The sequence below is a fragment of the Tachyglossus aculeatus genome, chromosome 14 (genome assembly GCF_015852505.1).
Source record: "Tachyglossus aculeatus isolate mTacAcu1 chromosome 14, mTacAcu1.pri, whole genome shotgun sequence".
NCBI classification, from domain to species: domain Eukaryota; kingdom Metazoa; phylum Chordata; class Mammalia; order Monotremata; family Tachyglossidae; genus Tachyglossus; species Tachyglossus aculeatus.
This window is the reverse complement of record NC_052079.1, coordinates 28989686-29010610: the sequence shown is the minus strand read 5'-3', so window position 1 is coordinate 29010610 and position 20925 is coordinate 28989686. Positions and strand designations below refer to the sequence as shown.

At 41.2% G+C, this 20925-nt stretch overlaps 1 protein-coding gene and 1 long non-coding RNA gene across 5 annotated transcripts in view; one reads left to right on the top strand and one right to left on the bottom strand.

The window, feature by feature from the left end:
• PPP1R12A (protein phosphatase 1 regulatory subunit 12A) overlaps positions 1-9927 on the top strand; it is a 150119-nt gene extending 140192 nt beyond the window's left edge. For all 4 annotated transcript variants that reach the window (XM_038756294.1, XM_038756293.1, XM_038756295.1 and 1 more), the window contains 3 exons: positions 1110-1157; positions 4541-4591; positions 8236-9927. In XM_038756294.1, coding sequence (XP_038612222.1) covers positions 1110-1157; positions 4541-4591; positions 8236-8322 — 186 coding nt within the window. In that variant the 3' untranslated portion in view covers positions 8323-9927. The remainder of the gene's footprint in view (positions 1-1109; positions 1158-4540; positions 4592-8235) is intronic.
• Positions 9928-13462: 3535 nt separating this feature from the next.
• Positions 13463-20925, bottom strand: part of LOC119937283 — a 40333-nt gene continuing 32870 nt past the window's right edge. Inside the window, exon 3 of the long non-coding RNA XR_005453966.1 lies at positions 13463-13592. This is a non-coding gene — a long non-coding RNA (uncharacterized LOC119937283). The remainder of the gene's footprint in view (positions 13593-20925) is intronic.

Sequence of the window (20925 nt, the reverse complement as noted above, 5' to 3'; positions counted from 1 at the left end):
CTCATCCTTTGTCCTTCCAACTTTCACTTCAGCATTTCCACATCCTCTAAGCTTTTGGGGGTACACACATCTTACATTTATGTACATATCAATATACTTTATTATTTCCTGTTATATATAATTTATTCTAGTGTCCTTTTTCCCCTGCTAGATTGTAAGCTCCTTAAGGACAGAGATCCCATCTACATGTACTATCTCCAGCACTGGTACTGGGCTTTGATACAGTAGATGCCCGATAAGTCCTGTTGATTTATTACAGTGTATATTCATTTATTTGTACCGCTACCTGTTTTATGTTCTGGTCTTCTTCCTACTCTAAGAACTCTTTATAAATGATTTATGTCTGCCTTTCTCCCCCTACTAGATTGTAAATTCTTTGAGGATACAGAGCATGTATTGTGTTTAGTGTACTCTCCCAAGCACCTACTTCAGTGTTCTGCGTTCAGTCCCTCAGTAATTACCCTCAGTTGAGTAAGTGTTTTATCCACCCCACAGCACTTATGTTCATATCTGGAATTTATATTAATATCTGCCTTCACCTCTAGAGATAGTTTGTTGTGGGTGGGTAACATGTCTACCAACTCTGCTCTGCACACGACAAGCGCTCAGTAAATACCATTGATTTATTGATTATCCCGTTTCTCTGATGTGCTCCAACATTCAACCCACTCCTATAGTATAATAATTGTGGTATTAGTTAAGCGCTTACTCTGTGTCATCCTAAGTGCTGGGAAAGATAAAGGATGATAAGGTCAGACATAGTCCCTGCCCAACATGGGACTCACCGTCTGAAATAGGAAGAAGAATGGGTATTGAATCCCCATTTTACAGTTGAGGTAACTCAGGCACAGAGAAGTGAAGTAAGTTGCCCAAGGTCATGCAGCAGAGCTGGGATTAGAACCCAGGTCCCCTGATTCTCAAGCCTAGGAATTTTCCACCAAGCTATGCTGCTGCTCTATTTGTCTGTAAATTTTGTGTGCTACTTAATCTGTCTGTAAACCTGATTTTTTTAAGTTCAAATTTTTGATAGAAATAAGTATTGGGATGATGTCACCATGCTTCCTTCAGCCCCCATTCCTACATACTAATTTCTTTAACTTGTGTTACAGCGTCAGGAAAGATACGCCGACAGGTCACTATTGGAAATGGAAAAACGGGTAAGTTTCACAGTGCTGGGGATTATTTTTTGCTGTTTTTCCCCTTAATTCAGCATACCAACATTAGGATTTATTCCATCTATTTGGCGAAGCTAATGGACATTGAGTGAAATGACGCTCTTTGATGCCATACTTCTGCTATATGCAACCCTAAATAAAGTTACAGTAGCTGTCTGGTGTATTCCTATGGATTTGTTTCAACCAATCAGTAGTATTGGGTTGTTTTTTTAATGGTTTAATCAGCTTTTATTATTTAAGTCATTTGTAGTTCATTAATGAATCATTCTCTTTTAGTTTTTTTAGGCAGTTTTTTAGGTTTATAAGAGTCGATGAGATTTCAAAACTTGGGTTTTAGTATCTTCATACTTGTGATCACTTGAAAGTGTATTGATTTCCTTGATTGAATTAAAATCTGTAATATAGTTAATACAAGAGTATATTTACAGTACAATCAAACAGAACTAAAACTTGTAAAAGCAAGACACCATCATTAAAAAAGTATTAGATTTATACTCTAATTCTCCTCAGCTCATAACGTTCTAAATCCACTTCAGCCCTTGTGTGCTAACAATCACTCTCTGTACTTATGTTCATGTCAACCTGCACCCACTATTTAAGCCCTTATTCATCAACATACACATTCTCTTCTTCCTCTTATCTCTGACACACATGTAATATTCCCCATTAGATTGTAAACTCCTGTGGTCAGGTTGTATGATTTTAAATCATTTTGTACTTTCTGAATCGTTGGCTACAGTGCTCTACACAAAGTAGGCACCCAAGAAATACTGTTAATTGCTTGTTAGAGCTCACAAACAGCTGATTGATGGAAAGTGGCACTCTGAATAGCCAGTGGACAGTACCACGTTTCAGGTCTGCTGTGAATGTACAATAATTCAGTTACTGCCACCTGAATTAATATACCCAAATTACAGAACTTTGAAGTTTGATAGGTCTTTTTGGGTAAAATCCTAGGAGTGACACATCATTCCCTGTACATTTTCAGACCCATATTCACAAAGGTCCATGGGAAATAAAAGTATGTTCAGGTGCCATTTCTTGCTAGGTTGATAAATGCCTCCTATTAATGGCAAAGCAATTATTCAAAATGAAAAATACAAAATGGGGCAAAAGAAGAGTATTTTAAGTGAGAGTTGTGGTGCTTCTGTCATCAACACTCGTGATGTTAGAATAGGAACCTTTTGAATTTTTTTAAATTACAGAAATGATAAAAATAAGTTACCCAGCAAAATGATAAATACTGATTTGAGGGTCTTTATTAATGGTTTTGTGGTATTGGCCACAAAAAAGGATCGTTATCACTGATATTCTCCAATATAATTATAGTTCTGTAAATCAAAATCTTTGATCCTTGATCGAGTAAGGTAGAGCATTCATTCTTATCACCCCTTATTTTGTGACTCTTCATATCTTTGTTTCCCTTATTTCCACTTTATCCGTCCATCTCATCCTTTTGTATATCTCTGAGTGTTAACTTCAGAAGATATGAAACAGGTGTGCCATTAGTTTTTATATACAGATTTCAGGGAATTTCTCTGGGTCCTATTCAGGTTTGGAATTTATAGCTATCTCAGTTTTTGTCTTTAAATGATGTCCATTGTCAGGCTTCCAGTGGCAGATTATATCAACATGAAAAAAAATTTAAGTGTTTTATTCATGCCACAGAGCTTTTAATCAAAACATCGATTTTTAAATATCAGATCTAAGTTAACTTGTAATTTCAGTGCTCAGGAAAAACCACGTTCGTGACTAACTTTTAATAGCAAAATTAGATTAAAATTAGACTTCACGTTGAACAGCTGTGTTCAAGATTGGTTTATTTCCAAGTATATCACCTCAGTTATTTTGCCTGCTTCATTGCCCATGTTTCCTTCATATATCATTACTTGCTATGGAAGTAGTGAAGAGAAAATTGAGAGCATATTGATCTTAAAAAAGATTTTTTGATCAAGCTTCTAAGGCATAAAATCTATGTTCATTCTATCAAGGCTCATGACATTTTAGGCCATGGGCAAGATGACCATTATTACTAGAAGAATCATTTGTGTTCACAGCCTATCAAACTCCGTGTGTACCTTCAGCCATAAAGTGCTAGAAAAAACTGAATACTAATTGTTTACAAAATACCATCTTTTGTTAGCAATTGTCACTAATATACTAACACCAAATTTTATTTATGCGAATATCCAAGTAACCGGAAACTTAGTATTTTAAAATTAAGAGCTTTAATTATGTAAAATAATGAGCTTCTTGCATTTTAGAAGATCATGTTTTTTTAAAAAAATAAAAACAGTGTTCCATTTTTAACATATTAAACTACTAGTAGCCAAAGGACTAGTGCTAGTTTATAGTTGATACCACCCACCTTCAGTCTTCTTTTTTAAAGGTGACACTTTTGTGTATGGCATTTGCAAGCATGTTTGATACTAAGTATGGTGTTTGTGAGCATGTAATTAGAGGGTTCAGGTTCATAAGAATGTGTTTGACAATTGAAGTAAATGACTCTCTCCCTCAGTTTGAAGATTTGTAGGAAAGAGGAACAGAATGTCTGTGAAAGTAGTTTCAGTATGATTAAACTAAATTCAAATGATTTGTGTCTGAAAGGTGACCGGCAAGAGTCAGTATCTTCTGGGCGGTATGATCTAACCCAAATTTTTCAGCACATTTAGTTTTTGCTGCCTGTTTTCTTTGCCCAACACCTGTATGCTAATAAGACACTCTGCAATAAAGTACTGTTTGTTGCTTTTGCCTGTCACTTCTTGGGAAAAAATAATCTAAAATAAATTTTGCAGCCACTTGTAAATTAGACTAACTGCATTAGCACCACACCAAGAAATCAAGGTACAAATCTGTAAAGTCTAGTGGGCAAATTACGTATAAGGAAAACTGAGCTGATGGAAATGGGAGTGTGCCTTATACTTTTTAGAAGATTCTAAGTATAATGTACATATTTGGCTGTATTTGCTTGTCTATAGGAGCAGATGCTTTTCTGCAGTAGTCACTTGAGACTACTCTCTCTCTCTCTCTCTCTTCTTTTTTCTTTTTACTTTTCTATGCATTCTTTTTATCTGAATGGTTTAAGCTCTTCAAACCTAGCTAAAATTCAAAGGCATCTGAGTAGATGTGCTATGAAATGTAGGTGGTATATGTCAGCATTTCAAATAAAAAATGAAGGGGCATATCTGTGGAATGTAATAAAAACAATTCTCTCAAACTACGAGGCTTCCTACGCGTCACTGGCATCACACATTTCTACACTGCTCCTAGTTTGATCGATGAACCTAGAGCATCACTCTCACAATCTTAACTTTAATGTGTGATTTTATGTCATAATTTTACTAATTTGCCCTTTCCGAATGTAGGAACGAAGAGCTCTAGAAAGAAGAATATCTGAAATGGAAGAGGAGCTCAAAGTAAGTATAAAGATGTATTTGAGAAGTTGTATTTTCTTGTAGATACCCTTGTAGAGAACATTAATTACTCTGAGCTGTAAGGCTGTAGGATCAGGCTGATTTTCACAAGTTTGGGATTATCTGGCCAGCCTATTGGCCATTTTTCTGCCTTTGTAGTTGGCTTTCCATTTGGGTTGAATGTGGAAGGGTGACAAAACATCATCACTCGTCAGGTTGCTGTCTTGATTTTCATTGCTGCTTTGTCCGTACCCACCATTAGCATGACTGTATAAGAATAGGATGCCTTTGTGTTGAGGATTGTGAAGTCCTAATTTACTAATGTATAGTTTTTCTGGAGCAGTGGAGAAGTAGTCTTATGTTTTTTAGTTGGATTTATGTGGCACCCGTGGCTGTTGTTAACATGGGGAAAACTGAAAATAGAAAAAGCATTTTGAAGGGTACCCTATTTATATACAAATGCAGCTGTGGACCATTTAAAGATCAAACTTGGTCATTCATTCCTGTGCCACACAATATGGTTCGAACATGATGATTTACTGGCTATGAATAGAAAACGTAATCTTTTGTTAGAATATTAAGAAAATAATTTCAGGGACGTGTCTCTTCCCATGAAGGACTGCAGAATATGTTGTTACCTCTCTCCAGATACTGATGGCTACTGTTCTGACCACTGTTGATCTACTTTATATTTATCCTTGCCTTTGATTCTTTTTATACCTATTATTCTGTTTTTTCGTCTTGTTGCTCTCATCCTCATTTCTTTGTGTTCTGATTCCCACAGCACCTACACCAAATAAAGCAGATTCAGACTTTGAGGGAGTTAAATGAGCGGCTGGTGACAGAGAATAGGGCCCTGACCAGAGTGGTTGCTAAGCGCTCAGAGTCCTGTAGGCGTCTTCAGTCTGTGGACTTGTAATTTATGTTTCTTCATTTCTCCTTGGTAGATTCAGGCAGGTGTTTTTGCTTTAGCAACGGTGTCTTGGCTCAGCTTGTACAATTAACGCCTGTATGTCTACGGACTGGTGTGTAAATGTTTAATTCTGCATGATGCTTCTTAGCGTTCAAGATAGCGGCCCTAATTGCACTGTAGTTTACCTGTTGGGTGGTCTAGTAAAATAAAAAAAAATTGGGATATTGGTTAATCGCTGACTAGGTGCCAGGCACTGGTCTAAGCGCTGGGGTTAACATGAGGAAATTGGGTAGGACACAATCCCTGGCCCACATGGGGCTCACACTCTTAATCCCCATTTAAAGATGAGGTAACTGAGGCACAGAGAAGTGAAGCAACTTGGCCAAGTTCACATAGCAGACATGTAGCAGAGTTGGGATTAGAACCCAGGTCCCTGTGACCCCCCCCAGGCCCGTGCTCTAGAGTCAGGCAAAGTGTATCCAGACTTGCTATTGCAGACTATACCAAAATCTCCATGGCTTGCTGCCAGGTTGGGTTTTTTTTTATTTTAATTCAACAGTTTTGTTTCTCTTTTCTTTTTCAGTCAAGTAATGTTATTCATCCAGTGAGCGCTCACTATGTGCAGAGCACTGAACTAAGCACTCGGGAAAGTACAGTACAGCAGAGTTGGTAGCTGCAGTCCCCTGCTCAGCAGAGAGCTTACCATCTCTTTAAAAAGAACCATTATCAGTAGAGTTATGGAATACAGCATAACTAGTGAATACAGCATGGGCCTGGGTTCTAATCCCTATCCCGCTACTTGTCTGCTGTGTACCTTGGGCAATTCACTTCATTTCCCTATGCCTCAGTTACCTCATCTGTAAAATGGGTACTAAGACTGTGAGTTCTATTAATTCACTTATTCATTCATGGAACTGAAAAGGAAACTTAAAATGTAGTTTTTGTGATTGATGTTGGCATATATATTTAAACAGTTCTTTGCTTTCTCTCTAGTCCCTGTTTGGAGGATGATTCTACTCAGAATCACTAATGTCTTCATGATGACCTCAGGCTTCAAAGTTATTAGACATTTTTGCTTCCCAATGTTCAGTGTCCACTTAAGAACAGATATTGCTTACAAACAGAGAATCTTCGAGTCACTTAAGTTCTTAAAATTCTGTTACTTTCATTCAGATTTTTAGTTAGCTGAAAATTTAGCTGAAGGTAGATGTCTAAATCTTTGAAAGTATTTCCAAGTCCATAGGATTTACTAAACAGATATTTACTATGTTTAGTTTACAGATACTAAACTAAATATGTGAGACGTGTTATCTCTACAAATGAAACTACCGCTATCATCTGCGGACTTCCCAATTGGCCTTGTAGAAAAAAATACCCGAGGCTCAAGTCATTGATGTCAAAGGCAGAACCCAATTATGCAGTACTTTTTTTGGAGAGGGATGTTTGGGAACTTCATTACCGCAAGCTGTTGACTTTATATTGTTCCAGTTCATCAGAATAGAATGTTCAGCACCCAGCTTTATTTGGGAATTGAGTTCTTGTGTTTCTCATACAGTTTCAAGGCCCTCTGTAATTTTTCCCAACTGAAGATTCACCTGCAGTTTTTCTCTCAGTTTGCCAAGGATTTTGTGCCATTTTAAAATGTTATTTCCATTAGTTGAGAATTTCATATTTGAGCTGAGGTTTCACCCAAATTGCCTTTGACCTTCTTACACTCCAATAGAAATGCAGCAGAAGCCCATTTAATAGCCTCTATTCATAGGATAGGGTGAAATAGTATCAACAGCAGGAGTGAAAACATTTATGGTAGGAAACGATAAGAGGGAGGGAGGACCTGTATCTTCTAGCATCTGTTCTGACAAAACAACAGCTGAGACACACACACACACACCCTCCCCACCTCTACCCTTCCCCAACCCCGGGGGACCAGCATTTTGAAAGATTGCTATCCTCTTTCTCTCATCCAGTTGTACAGACAGACTTGAGCCACAGGTCTGGGACTTTTTTGTTGTTGTCATTGAGCTCTGTTAATTGACGAATAGACGAGAGTGTTAATCATTTTAAACAACTGTTGACGATAAGCATTGGCATAGGTTGTAGTTTCGCTTGCTTAAGACCTGGAAAAAGTAGTCATTCTTCGGAAAAAGTATTGAATTGGGATAATGAAACGGATTAGAGAAGTGTGCCCAAACCAAAGTTTGAGATTTAAAGGAAAAATGAGTTGGACTTGCGCTTAGTACACTGCTCTGCACACAGTAAGCTCTCAATAAGTACGATTGAATAAAGGAATGTTGTACAGCCATAAACTGCCCAGGCCTACTCACTCGACTGTTCTAGGACAGGCTGATCTCCGACCAGGAAACCAAAGCATTTAAGGTCAATTTCACTTGGAGTGTGGTTTTGAGAGGTGATTTAATCAGATTCCAGTGTACAGTTTATTCCATTTCACTTACTAGGATACTAGAGTATTTTCATCCCCCAGATTCATCCAAAAAGTGGTAGGGATTTTTTTCCTCATTCCCTTCTTCCCCAGGCCCCTTGGTTTTTTATCCAGTGGAAACCTAGATAACTCTGACACAGTTTGCTTATTGTTTTGTGGTGAAGTATAACATTTATTAAAACTTTAATTCCCATAAGTCAGTATTTGTTTTGGGTGTTTTCCAGGGTGGCGTTTTTTCATTTCCATGTTTTAATTTAGCACACATGAGAGTCTTTCCCTATTTTTTTTTAATAGATGCTTCCAGATCTGAAAGCAGACAACCAGAGGCTAAAAGATGAAAATGGGGCCTTGATCAGGGTTATAAGCAAACTTTCCAAATAAAAAAGGTTTTACTCCAGCAGCAAGCGACGGCATTGCCCATGACCAGTAACTTCATTGGACCATAGCTGGCAGTCACTGGAAACCTTGGAGAAGAAAGAGTCCTTGGAGACTGTCATTTACAGATACCCTGCCAAACACCTTCTTTACCTATGGTCTTTGGGGTTTTTTGTTTTTGTTTTGGGTGGTCTTTTTTTTTGTTTGTTTTTTGGGGTTTTTTTGTATCAAGTTCATTGTTTCATGTTAATACAGCTGCTGAGAAGATAAAATGACTGAAAAATCTTGTTTACAACTACAGCATATAAGGAAAGTGTTCAAGGCCAGATTTGCCTCCGATATTTAACCAGTAAGCCTTAGTTGTACATAAACACTTTTGCATCAAGAAAAGCTTTCAGCGATCACAGAAGACAGTTACTCAACAACTTTTCGGTTTTTTTCTGTGCCACGGTTTCCAGTTTTTCTATATTACATTTTTATTTCCTTTACATCAAAGTTTGGATGTTTATTTTTTTTCCTTTTAACTATTCGTGTCCATGTGTAAGTGCGTGTGTGCGTGTGAATTTTTTTCCCTTCGTATGATGTTTTCACAGCGTTCTCGTTACAAGTACACATGCCTGTCTCGATTGCATCTTTGTGTAGCAAGCATGTGCTTTGTGGTCTAACCACCTGGAATTGAAATGCAAGGTGGAACATTTGCTTTCACTATTTGTGCAATATGCATTTATTTCTTATATAAAATGCTTTAAAGTCGGTTGAAATTAGAATACTTTTATGAGCCCCATTTTCTGCCTCTATTGGTCACATTTTTTTTTAGTTTGTAGTGTAAGGTGTTCAATACTGTAACCTTCACATTCATTTTAGCAGGTACTGAGTGATGCTGTATATATAAATGTGTACTGTTTTGATTTTTTTGGACCACAACATGGCATGCTTGAATATGTTTCCTTGCTGCAGATGTCTGTTAATGCAAAGTAGGCTACTCCAGAATAGTGTTTAACAAAATCTGCTAACTTTGTGGTATATGGAATTGAGCTATTACACATTATATGGAGCCCTATCTTTAAAAAAGTTTCTACTGTAGTTTTCCTTTTCCTCCCATTTTCATTTGATAGCATTCACCATAATTACAAGTTGCATCCATATTAACTGCTTCACTACATTTCACATACCTATATTTATCTGAGTGCTGCCCAAAGTAATGTGTATGAAATAACTTGCAAACCTTGCCCATTATTCACATTAATGTTTATATGCACTGTCATTGCCATGTGAAGAGGCACCCTAATTTGATATTACCCATCATCGCAGACAATTTTATACATTTCAGTGGCCTTTTTAAAGATTAAACAAAGTATTTAAGTGAGGATGGCTTTTGTTAGAGACAAACAGCTTTTATATTTTCATGAAACCATGCGAAAACATGACATTTTACTGGCACATAATTGATTTCCTAAAACCACTGAAGAGTTCAGCCATTGAAATAAATTGTACATTAAAAAGCTTGCAGAACTATTGTATTATTGATCATATTGTATACTATATTAAATGTGAATTTGTACCCCTTCATTTAAAAAGGTCATTGTGTTCTACTGCCTACTTTTTGGGTTGCTCTGGGTGGGGGGGCGGGGGGATGGGGGGGATGGGAGAGGGGGAACAGAAGGAGGAGGATGTTTTCGTAAGTAGGACATCGTGTCCTTTCTGATGATTGGTTTTATGAAGATATGAGGTTATGCTCTTACTACCAAGCTCAGGATTCTTGATTTTTTTTTTAAAGAAAAAAGGTACAAGAATAGTTTTTGGATTGTTTGTCTAATTGAACTGTGTGAGAGGTGGGTCTGAATTTGGAGAACTTTGGTGGTCTTAATGCTAAGGTAAAATGTTCCGCGAATCAATCATATTGAAATATCGCAACGCGTTGCGGTGTTGTAAGACCGTCAGTTATACAAAGGATTCATTTGGTAAAGTTTGGATGCCTGTGAAGAATGATTAAATACGTGTTTCTAATACTTTAGTGTTTTATATTTAGGTTATTTATTCTTTATATCTAAAACTGAATGGCTACTGTGCTACATTGGTAGTATTGAGCAGACCTTGTTTCTGCATGAAACTGGTTGCAAAACCCACTATTTTGGAAAAAATTGTATTTTGACATATTCAAATAAAATGAATAAAACTTTTAAATGTGTAAAATTTTTACTGAAAGGATTTCACATTCTCTTTTGAGTTCTGTCATGAAAATTGTTTATGGGCAGTTTTTTTTTTTGTCTTTTATTGTTTTGCCCAGACATGAGGTGCCAGGAAATTTCAAATGTTGTGGCTGAAGGATGAAACTTATGCGTAAACAACTGTAAATACAAAAATGCCACATTATGCAATCTGTCTACCATCTTAGATAAGTGGTTCTTGTATGTGGTATATAAACCTTGATGCCAAACCCAATTGGGAGCAAGGTTTTTGTGTTCCCATAATCAGATTGCAACCCCAAACATCCTCAGAAATTTGCATTGCTTTTTAGCAAAAATTTGTTCCCATATTTGACGTGCATTTGTTTAGTTTTATTCACACACCCCCGCCATTGCACACACACACAAAAGGATATTGAGGTTCATGCTAAAGGCAGTTAGACTTGCTAATTGTGTTACAGCAAAAGTACTATATTGATAGATTAAGCTGTCATTCCCTCTTCACTGCCTTCTGCACTGCCCTTGTACATGGATTTTCACCCTTTATTCACCCCTCCCTCAGCTCTACAGTAAGTGCTCATTTAATACGATTAACTGACTATCCATAATTTATATTAATGTCTGTCTCCCCCTCTGGACTGTAAATTCCTTGTGGGCAGGAAACATGTCTACCAACTTTGTTATAGTGCGCTCTTGCAAGCGCTTAGTACAATGCTCTGCACACAGTAAGCGCACCATAAATATGATGGATGGATTGACCAAATCCATTGGAATTGCCCATTTAGTTATTTTGAGCTGCAGACTTTGGCAGCTAGTTGTACAATCATATTCACCCTAGTATTGTATAAACATTTGAGCTGCAGACGCTGAACTGCAAACAGCTTGGAGAGGGTGCTCAGTCCTGGATTTTTCTAGTTCCTAAAGAATTTTCCCACCTGGAAGCTCAAGTTACTTTTGGCCTCTGTGTAACTCAATAGCATTTTTGGAATCCCTACGCTGAGCAGAGCATTATTCTAAGAGAGGATTGTCATCTTTGCCCTCAAGGGGAGACAGGCACTAAAATAAATTACATGAAGTGGAGAAACCAAAGAGTTTAAAGCTTAGGTACATAGGTGCAACCGGAGAGGAGAGGTGGGAATGTGTACTTGAGGTCTAAGCCATGCTGGAAGTGGCAATCACAGGGAGGAATAGGGTGTGGAGATGAAAGATAAATAATGAAAGGCCTCCTAGAGATCATTCTGGATATAGTGCACTTACTGTGTGCAAAGCACTGCACTGAGCACTTGGGAGAGTGCAACAGACACAATCCCAGCCCATGGGGAGGATACAGTCTAGAGGGGGAGACAGACGAGAAAATTACGGATCTGAGTGCTTTAAAGTTGATAGTAACAAGTTTCTGTTTGATGCGGATGTGGATGGGCCACCATTGAAGAGTTTTTGAGTGGTGAGATGAGGACTGAATGAATTCTGGTTTGGTTTTTTTGTGTGTTTTTTTAAAGAAAAATCGGCAGCAGAGAAGTATGGACTGGAGTGGGGGGAAACAGGCAGGGAGGTCAGCGGGAAGGCTGTTCTGTAGTCAAGGTGGATAGGATAAGTGATTGCAATAGCGTAGCAGCAGTTTGGATGGAGAGAAAAGGATGGATTTTTCTGATGATGTATTATTAATACTATATTGGTTAAGCACTCTGTCAAGCATTGTTCTAAGCTCTGGGGTAAAACCAAATTAATCAAGTTAGAAACAGTTCCTGCCCCACTTCATAATTTGAGTGAAAATGACTTGTCCCAAATGCAGAGAAGGGAGAGGAGAGTTAAAATCATCAATGAAGTGTGCCCCGAGGGATATTTCCCCCGGGGGATTACTTCTTGTATTCTACTTGGTCGCTCATTTGAGTCACTTAGGTATACTATTTTGTGAAGGTAGAACCGACAGGATTTGGTGTCTCTCGGTACGCTTATCAGCCTTAATGAGGCGAGTGGATTCGAGCATGACAAAACTGATTCGCACTGAGTTTTTCACTTGATGATCGTCAGTCTGCGTCTTCAAGTAGAAAACGCAGAATCACAATCTTGGTGGCCTCCCTATCTCCTCGCCCCTCGTGGGCAGGGAACATGTCGACCAACTCTTGTTGAATTGTGCTCTGCACACACACATCAAACGCTCGATGAATGCCATCGATCGATCGGATTGTGAGTTATTCAGGGAAGTCTTCCTGAAGGAGACAGACTTCAGGAGAGCTCTGAAGAGGGGAAGAAGTGGGGAGGTCTGGGAAAGTTGGTGAGGGACGGCAGGGAGGCAGGTGAAGAGCAAATGAGAAGCAGCATGGCATAGTGGCTCGAGCACGGGCCTGAAAGTCAGAAGGTCATGGGTTCTGATCCCAGCTCCGCCACTTGTCTGCTTTGTGACCTTGGGCAAGTTACTTCACTTATCTGAGCTGCAGTTACCTCATCTGTAAAATGGGGATGGAGACTGTGAGCCCCACGTGGGGCAGGGACTATGTCCTAGCCGATATGCTTGTATCCACCCCAGCGCTTAGTGCAGTGCCTGGCACATAGTTAATAAGTGCTTTAAAAAAAGTAAAAAACCATTAAAAAAAAGTATAGGTGAGCTTGGGAGGAATGAAAAGTAGAAACTGGAAACATAGTGGGTAAAGAGAGCAGATAGGTTGGTTAAAGCAGTTGGTTAATGCCCTGGTACTAATTTTGAGTTTTTCTTGATGCAGAGTCAGTCAATCATATTTATTGAGCACTTACTGTGTACAGAGCACCTGTACTAAGCACTTGGGAGAGGGCAAACTCATTGAGGGCAGGGAATGTGTCTGTTTATCATTGTATTGTACTCTCCCAATCACTTAGTACACAGTGTTCTGCACACAGTTAGTGCTCGATAAATACCATTGAATGAATACAATACAACAACAAACAGGCACATTCCCTGCCCACAATGAGATTACAGTCTACAAGGAAGTGGGAAATCATTGAAGTTTTGAAGAAATGTTTTTTGAGCAATGCTACAAGAACATGGCACATGCAGCTGCGTGTATTAGGATACATTGTCTTTAAACATGTTGAGGTGCCTCACCAGCTGGTGTCCTAGAATTAGGAGAAAGCATATATATTAATGATGGCATTTGTTAAGCACTTACTATGAGCCAAGCACTATTCTAAACAGTGAGTACTGTTCTAAGGATATGGTCCTCTCTCGAGCACTTAGTACAGTGCTCTGCACAGAGCGCTCAATAAATATGATTGGGATTTGGGGAAGGAGATCTCAGAGTCATCCACTTAGAGATGTTCAAGTCTTGTGAGCAGATAAACCCATGAAAGACAGTGAGTGAAGAGAGAGAGTAGGGGGCCAGAACAGAACCTTAAGGGATGCCCAAAGGCAGGGGTGACAGGAGAAAGAAAAGCCGATGAAGACGATTGAGAGGGAGTTATTGTAGAGCTAAAAGAAGAATTTAGAAAGTCCGCGTGGCCCCAACCAAGCACTGAGTGGGATCGACAGAGTCGAAGGAGTCTGAGGGAAGTTAGGAGGATTAGAGTAGAGCCCTTCAGTCAGTTGAATTTATTGAGCATTTCTGTAGAGCGCTGTACTAAGCGATCGGGAGAGTACAATATAAACAGGCACATTCCCTGCCCACAACCAGCTTGCAGTCTTTAGGATTCAACTTCAAGGACACCATTGGTGACTTTGGAGAGTGCAGTCATGGTCAAGAGAAGGGACGGAAACCTGACGAATCAAGAGAGTTGCGGGGAAGGAAGCTCGGCCACTTGTCCGCTGCGTGACCTCAGGCAAGTCATTTAACTTCTCTGTGCTTCAGTTGCCTCATCTGTAAAATGGGGATTAAGCTTGGGAGCCCTATGTGGGACAGGGACTTTGTCCAACCTGATTAGCTTGTATCTACCTACTTAGTACAGTGCCTGGCACATAGTAAGCACTTAGATACCATTTTAAAAAACAAAGAAAAAATAGGTGTCTACAATCCATTGAAGCATTTTGGATAGGAATGGGATGGAGGCGATTGCAGGAGAGGGCGGTGGGATCCAGGGAAGGATTTTTTAGTATGAGGTTGGAGAGGTAGAATAGAAGTGGTAAACTCCTCACTATTGGCTTCAAAGCTTTCCATCACCTCGCCCCCTCCTACCTCACCTCCCATCTCTCCTACAGCCCAGCCTGCACACTCCACTCCTCTGCTGCTAACCTCCTCATTGTGCCTCGTTCTTGCCTGTCCCGCCATCGACCCCTGGCCCACTACTTCTGGCCTGGAATGCCCTCCCTCCTCACATCCGCCAAACTAGCCCTCTTCCTCCCTTCAAAGCCCTACTGAGAGCTCTCCTCCTCCAGGAGGCCTTCCCAGACTGAGCCCCCCCCATTCTCCTCTGCTCCTCCTCCCCTCCCCATCGCCCCCACTCCCTCCCTCTGCCCTATCCCCTTCCCCTCCCCACAGCACTTGTGTATATTTGTACATATTTATTACTCTATTTTATTAATGAAGTGTATAAAGCTATAATTCTATTTAACTATTTTGTTGGTATTGACACCTGTCTACTTGATTTGTTGTCTGTCTCCCCCTTCTAGACTGTGAGCCCGTTGTTGGTTTGGGACTATATCTGTTGCCAAATTGTACTTTCTAAGCGCTTAGTACAGTAATCTGCACACAGTAAGCACTCAATGAATATGATTGAATGAATGAAAGTGGTAGGCAAAGCTATATAATCAATCCATGGTATTTGAATGCTTAGTGTGTGCAGAGCACTGCACTGAATGCTTGGGGGAGAAAAAAATTGTCGTATTTGTTAAGCGCTTAATAGGTGCCAGGCACTGTACTAAGTGCTGGGTTAGATCCAGGCAAATCGGGCTGGACACAGTCCCTGTCCCACGAGGGGCTCACAGTCTCAATCCCCATTTTACAGATGAGGTAACTGAGGCACAGAGAAGTGAAGTGACTTGCCCAAGGTCACACAGCTGACAAGTGGCAGAGACAGGATTAGAACCCATGTCCTCTGACTCCCAAGCCTGTGCTCTTGACACTAAGCTACACTGCTTCTCATAAGACTACAATGGGGCTGGTAGATGATGTTCCCTGTTCCCAATGAGCAGTCGCTAGCAGGGCCAGATCAGAGCCTTCGACTATCACCTCTGCAGATGATTCCCAAGTCTATCTCGCTCCTCCCGACTTGCTGTCTCCTCCGCAGTCTCACATAGAGAAGCAGCGTGGCCTAGTGGCAAGAGCATGGGCTTGGGAGTCAGAGGTTGTGAGTTCTAATTCTGACTCCACTTTACTTCTCTGGGCCTCAGTGACCTCATCTGAAAAATGAGGATTGAGACTGAGAGCCCCATGTGGGGCAGGGACTGTGTCCAATCTGATTGCCTTGTATCTACCATAGTGCTTAGAACAGTGCTTGGCACATAGTAAGTGCTTGACAAATACCATTATTATGACTATCATTTCCTCAAGCCTCATGCTTGGCACATGGTAAGTCCTTTACAAATACCATTATTATTACCATCATTTCCTCAAGCCTCCAAGGCATCTCTACATGGATATCCCACTGCCACCTCGAGCTCAACAATCGAACTCATCTTCCTTCCCGGGCCATCACAGTTGATACAAGCACCACCCTCCCCTTTTCTCCTTCCTGTCCCTCAAGCATATAAACTTGGTATTATCTTTGACGCCGCCTCCTCCTCCTCCTCCTCTCTCAAATTCCGGAGTAATGAGTCCATTGCCTTCTACCTCAAACAGAAATTCCTAACTGACAGCTTTAAAGCAGTCGATCACTTCTCTCTCATTTCTCATCCTCGCTCTTCTACTACACTGCAACTGGCATTCTTCATTACTCTCAAGTGAGCCTACTCAGTGTGCCTTGTTCTCTCTTGCATCTCACGCAGCAGGCCTCTTTCTAACACCATCCCTGTGCCTGGAATTCTCTCCCCTTTCATATCTGGCAGACCACTACTTTCCCCATCTTCCAAGCTTTTCTAGAATCTTCTCTGGAAGGCCATTCCTAATCAATCTCTCATCTCCCCAAGTGCCTCTCTAACACTTCCGTGCCACCTTAAGCAGCTTGATGTGGTAGAAAGAACTCAGGCCTGCGAGTCAGAGGACCTGGCCTCTAATCCCAGCTCTGCTACATACTTGTGTGTGACCTTGGGCAAATCACTTAACCTCTATGGGCCTCAGTTTCCTCATCTGCAAAATAGGCACTCAATATCTGCTCTCCCTTGAACTGTGAGCCCCATGTCGGGCCTGATTATCTTATAGCTACCCCATCACTTTAGTACAGTGCTTGGCACATAGTAAACACTTAAATACCACAAATAAAGGACAAGAAACCTAAGCATTTGGGTCCTAAGCTATTGGGGGTCCTCACAACTCTCAGTAGCACATACATACATGTCTTTATAGTCTATTATTTCCTCCCATCTGTAATTCATCTTAATGTCTGTTTCCCTCACTGGATTGTAGGCTCCCCAAGGAGCCTATTTGCTGTCCTCTCAAGCACTTGATACAGGACTTTATACAGAGTAGGCACCCAATAAGTACCATCGATTTATGATTGTAAGTTCCCTGAGGACAGGGAAACTGTCTACCAGCTCTGTTAGAGACTATTCTCCCAAGCACTTAGCACAGTGCTCTGCACACAGGAAGTGCTCACTAAATATGACTGATGGATCGATAGTAGAAGGGCGGTTTAAAAACGTTGGAAATTAGACAGGAAGGAGCCAATTGAGAGAGAAAAGTCAATCCTGTGGATAAGAGTGGGGAGATGGGGAGGCGTAAGTGCTGTTAAGCGATAAAGGGGGTGGGTGTATAGAGCAGCAAATGAAGAAGAGAAACCAAAGAGACCACCAGATATCTGCTGGAGGGAAAAGGCCGCTCGTCCTTACCCTTCTAAAACATTGTTTTGGACTTCCTTATAAAGCAAGGCTGACACGGAGGAAAACCAAAACTAAACCCCAGCATGGTCTTATCATCGTCTTTGCTGTTTAGATCACACAAACACAAGGCCTTAAGCACTTAAATTCTCATAACCCCATCGCTGGACGTATGCACTTGTATATGCTGCAGGGATTTACTGGAGCAGAAGAACTAAAGCAAATGAAACCTTCGAGCAACTGAGGCAGAAAGAGCACACGATTTAGAGTCCCATGGGGCACATGTGATGCAACCCAGCTTGCCACTTCACTCCTCTACCACTCCACCACCAACCTACTCGCTTCTACCTCGATCTTGTCTCTCTCACCGACTCCTCACCCGCCTCCTGCCTCTGGCTCAGACCCCCTTCCCTCTTCCATTCCGACGACCACCCCACCCATCTTTAAAGCCCTACTAAAATCACCTCTCCTCCAAGGCACCTTCCCCCACTAAGCCCTCATTTCCCTTCTGCCCCACCTAAGCACTTGGAACCACACAGCTTAATTGACTGATGGTCACTCCAGCCCCACGGCACTTAGGTACGTATCCCTACACTCTGCTATTTCCCCTATCTGTAATTTATTTCAGTGTCTCCCTTCCTTCTGGACTGTGAATTATTTGTGGGCAGATCTTGCCTACCAAATCTAGCATACTGTACCCTCTCAATTGCTTAGTACAGTGCTCTGCACCCAGTGAGTGCTCAATAAATACTGCTGAATAAGTTATTGACACCATTTCATTCATTCAATCTTATTTATTGAGTTACTATATGCAGAGCACTGTACTAAGTGCTTGGAAAGTACAATTCAGCAACAGAGACAATCCCTACCCAACAACAGGCTCACAATCTAGCAGCTGCTTATACTGGTTTTAGGTAGAGGCCCTGTGTATGCCCCATCGCACATACGTGGCAAACCAGAGAGCTGTCGCACGGTGTTGGGGTGCTAAAGAGAGTTCCGCCATTACAATTCAATACCGCTATTGTGGAAGAGTGCCAAAACAAGAGGGTCAGAAAAAGTTTGGCTGTATTTTGGTAGTAATAATTGTGGAACTTCAAAGTGATTACTATGTGTCAAGCACCATTTTGAGCTTTGGGCTAGATACAAGGTAATCAGGTTGGACACACTCTGTCCCTCATGAGGCTCATGTCTAAAGAGGAGGGAGAACAGACATTGAATCCCCATTTTACAGATGAGGAAACTGAAGCACAGAGAAATAAAGTCATTTGCCTAAAGTCACACAGCAGGCAAGGAGCAGAGCAGAGCTGAGTCAGTAAATTGTATTTATTGAGCACTTACTGTGTGCAGAGCACTGTACTAAGCGGTTGGGAGGGTACAATCTAACAATAAACAGCTCCCTGCCCTCTCTCAGGCCTATGCCCTTTCCACTAGGTCATGCAGCTTTACATCCCACGATGTTCCTGTCCCTTTCTCTCTTTCCGATCTTTTCTTCTCCCCTTCTCTTGGGCCACAGCCCTGCCCACATGGAAGTCCCTCCCTCAGCCGGATTTAGCTCTTTAGAAAGAGTCATCTTCCGTAGAAACTCTCCTAGAAGCAGGTGGAGAGCGGAGCACAAGAGGGCAAGACCAGAGGGCTGAATACCAGAGCACTGGCCACCTTTCCCTCTCCCCAACCCACCTCTATTCAAGAGGAGTAATTTGGGGCTGATTCTTCCAAAGCTTTCTCCTTTAAGGATTATTTTCCTTGTTATCAAGGAGGAAAGGTGACGGAGAGATCCAGATGCACAATACGTTATAGAAGCACATATTTTAAAGATGAAGTGGGGGGACATTAGCATTTTGTTCCTGAAAAAAAATCTCTATAGAAGCAATGTGACCTAGTGGGAAGAGCATGGGATTGGGAGTGAGGAGGATGGGTTCTAATCCTGGCAGTACCATTTGCCTGCTGTGTGACCTTGGGCAAATCACTTCTCTGCATCTGTAAAGTGGGGATTAAAAATGGTTCTTCCTCAGTCAATCAGTTAATGGTATTTATTGAGTTTTTACTGTGTGCAGAACACTGTACCAAGTGCTTGGGAAAGTACAACAGATAATTTGTACTTTCAATAGATAAGAATTGTACTTCTAATTTTAGAAGCTTAGAGTCTAGAAGGACAGTTCCTCCTCCTTAGAGCCCTATATGCAAGAACTGTGTCTGATCTGAGAGTATTGTATCTACCCCAGTGTTCATTCATTCATTCAATCGTATTTATTGAGCGCTTACTGTGTACATATCTATTCTATTTATTTTATTTTGTTAGTATGTTTGGTTTTGTTCTCTGTCTCCCCCTTTTAGACTGTGAGCCCACTGTTGGGTAGGGACTGTCTCTATATGTTGCCAATTTGTACTTCCCAAGCGCTTAGTACAGTGCTCTGCACATAGTAAGCGCTCAATAAATATGATTGATTGATTGATTTATTGCAGAGCACTGTACTAAGGGCTTGGGAAGTACAAGTCGGTAACATATAGAGACGGTCCCTACCCAACAACGGGCTCACAGTCTAGAAGGGGGAGACAGACAACAAAACAAAACATGTAGACAGGTATCGAAATCGGCAGAATAAATAGAATTATAGCTATATGCAATTCATTAACAAAATAGTAAATATGTACAAGTAAAATAAATAGAGTAGTAAATCTGTACAAATATATACAAGTGCTGTGGGGAGGGGAAGGAGGGGTTGGGAACGAGGAGAAAAGAAAGGGGCCTCAATCTGGGAAGGCCTCCTGGAGGAGTTGAGCTCTAAATTGGGCTCTGAAGGGAGGAAGAAAGATAGCTTGGCGGATGTGTGGAGGGAGGGCATTTTAGGCCAGGGGAAAGACGTGGGCCAGGGGTCGATGACAGGACAAGCGAGAACAAGGCCCAGTGAGGAGGTGAGCGGCAGAGGAGCGGAGGGTGGGGGCTGGGCTGTAGGAGAGAAGGGAGGTGAGGTGTTGCCAACTTGTACCTCCCAAGCGCTTAGTACAGTGCTCTGCACACAGTAAGCGCTCAATAAATACGATTTAATGAATGAACGAATGAGGGGGAAAGGTGATGGAGAGCCTTGAAACCGAGTGTGAGGAGTTTTTGCTTGATTCCTAGGTTGACAGGCAACCACTGGAGATTGTTGAGGAGGGAGTGACATATTAATCAATCAATCAATCATATTGAGCGCTTACTGTGTGCAGAGCACTGTACTAAGCGCTTGGGAAGTACAAGTTGGCAACATATAGAGACAGTCCCTACCCAACAGTGGGCTCACAGTCTAGAAGGGACACCACAATTATTATTGTTCAAGAGAAGCAGCGTGGCACAGTGGAAAGAGCTCGGGCTTTGGAGTCAGAGGTCATGGGTTCAATTCCCGGCTCCACCAATTGTCAGCTGAGTGACTTTGGGCAAGTCACTTCACTTCTCTGGGCCTCAGTTACCGCATCTGTAAAATGGGGATTAAGACTGTGAGCCCCCCCATGGGACAACCTGATCAACTTGTAACCTCCCCAGCGCTTAGTACAGTGCTTTTCATATAG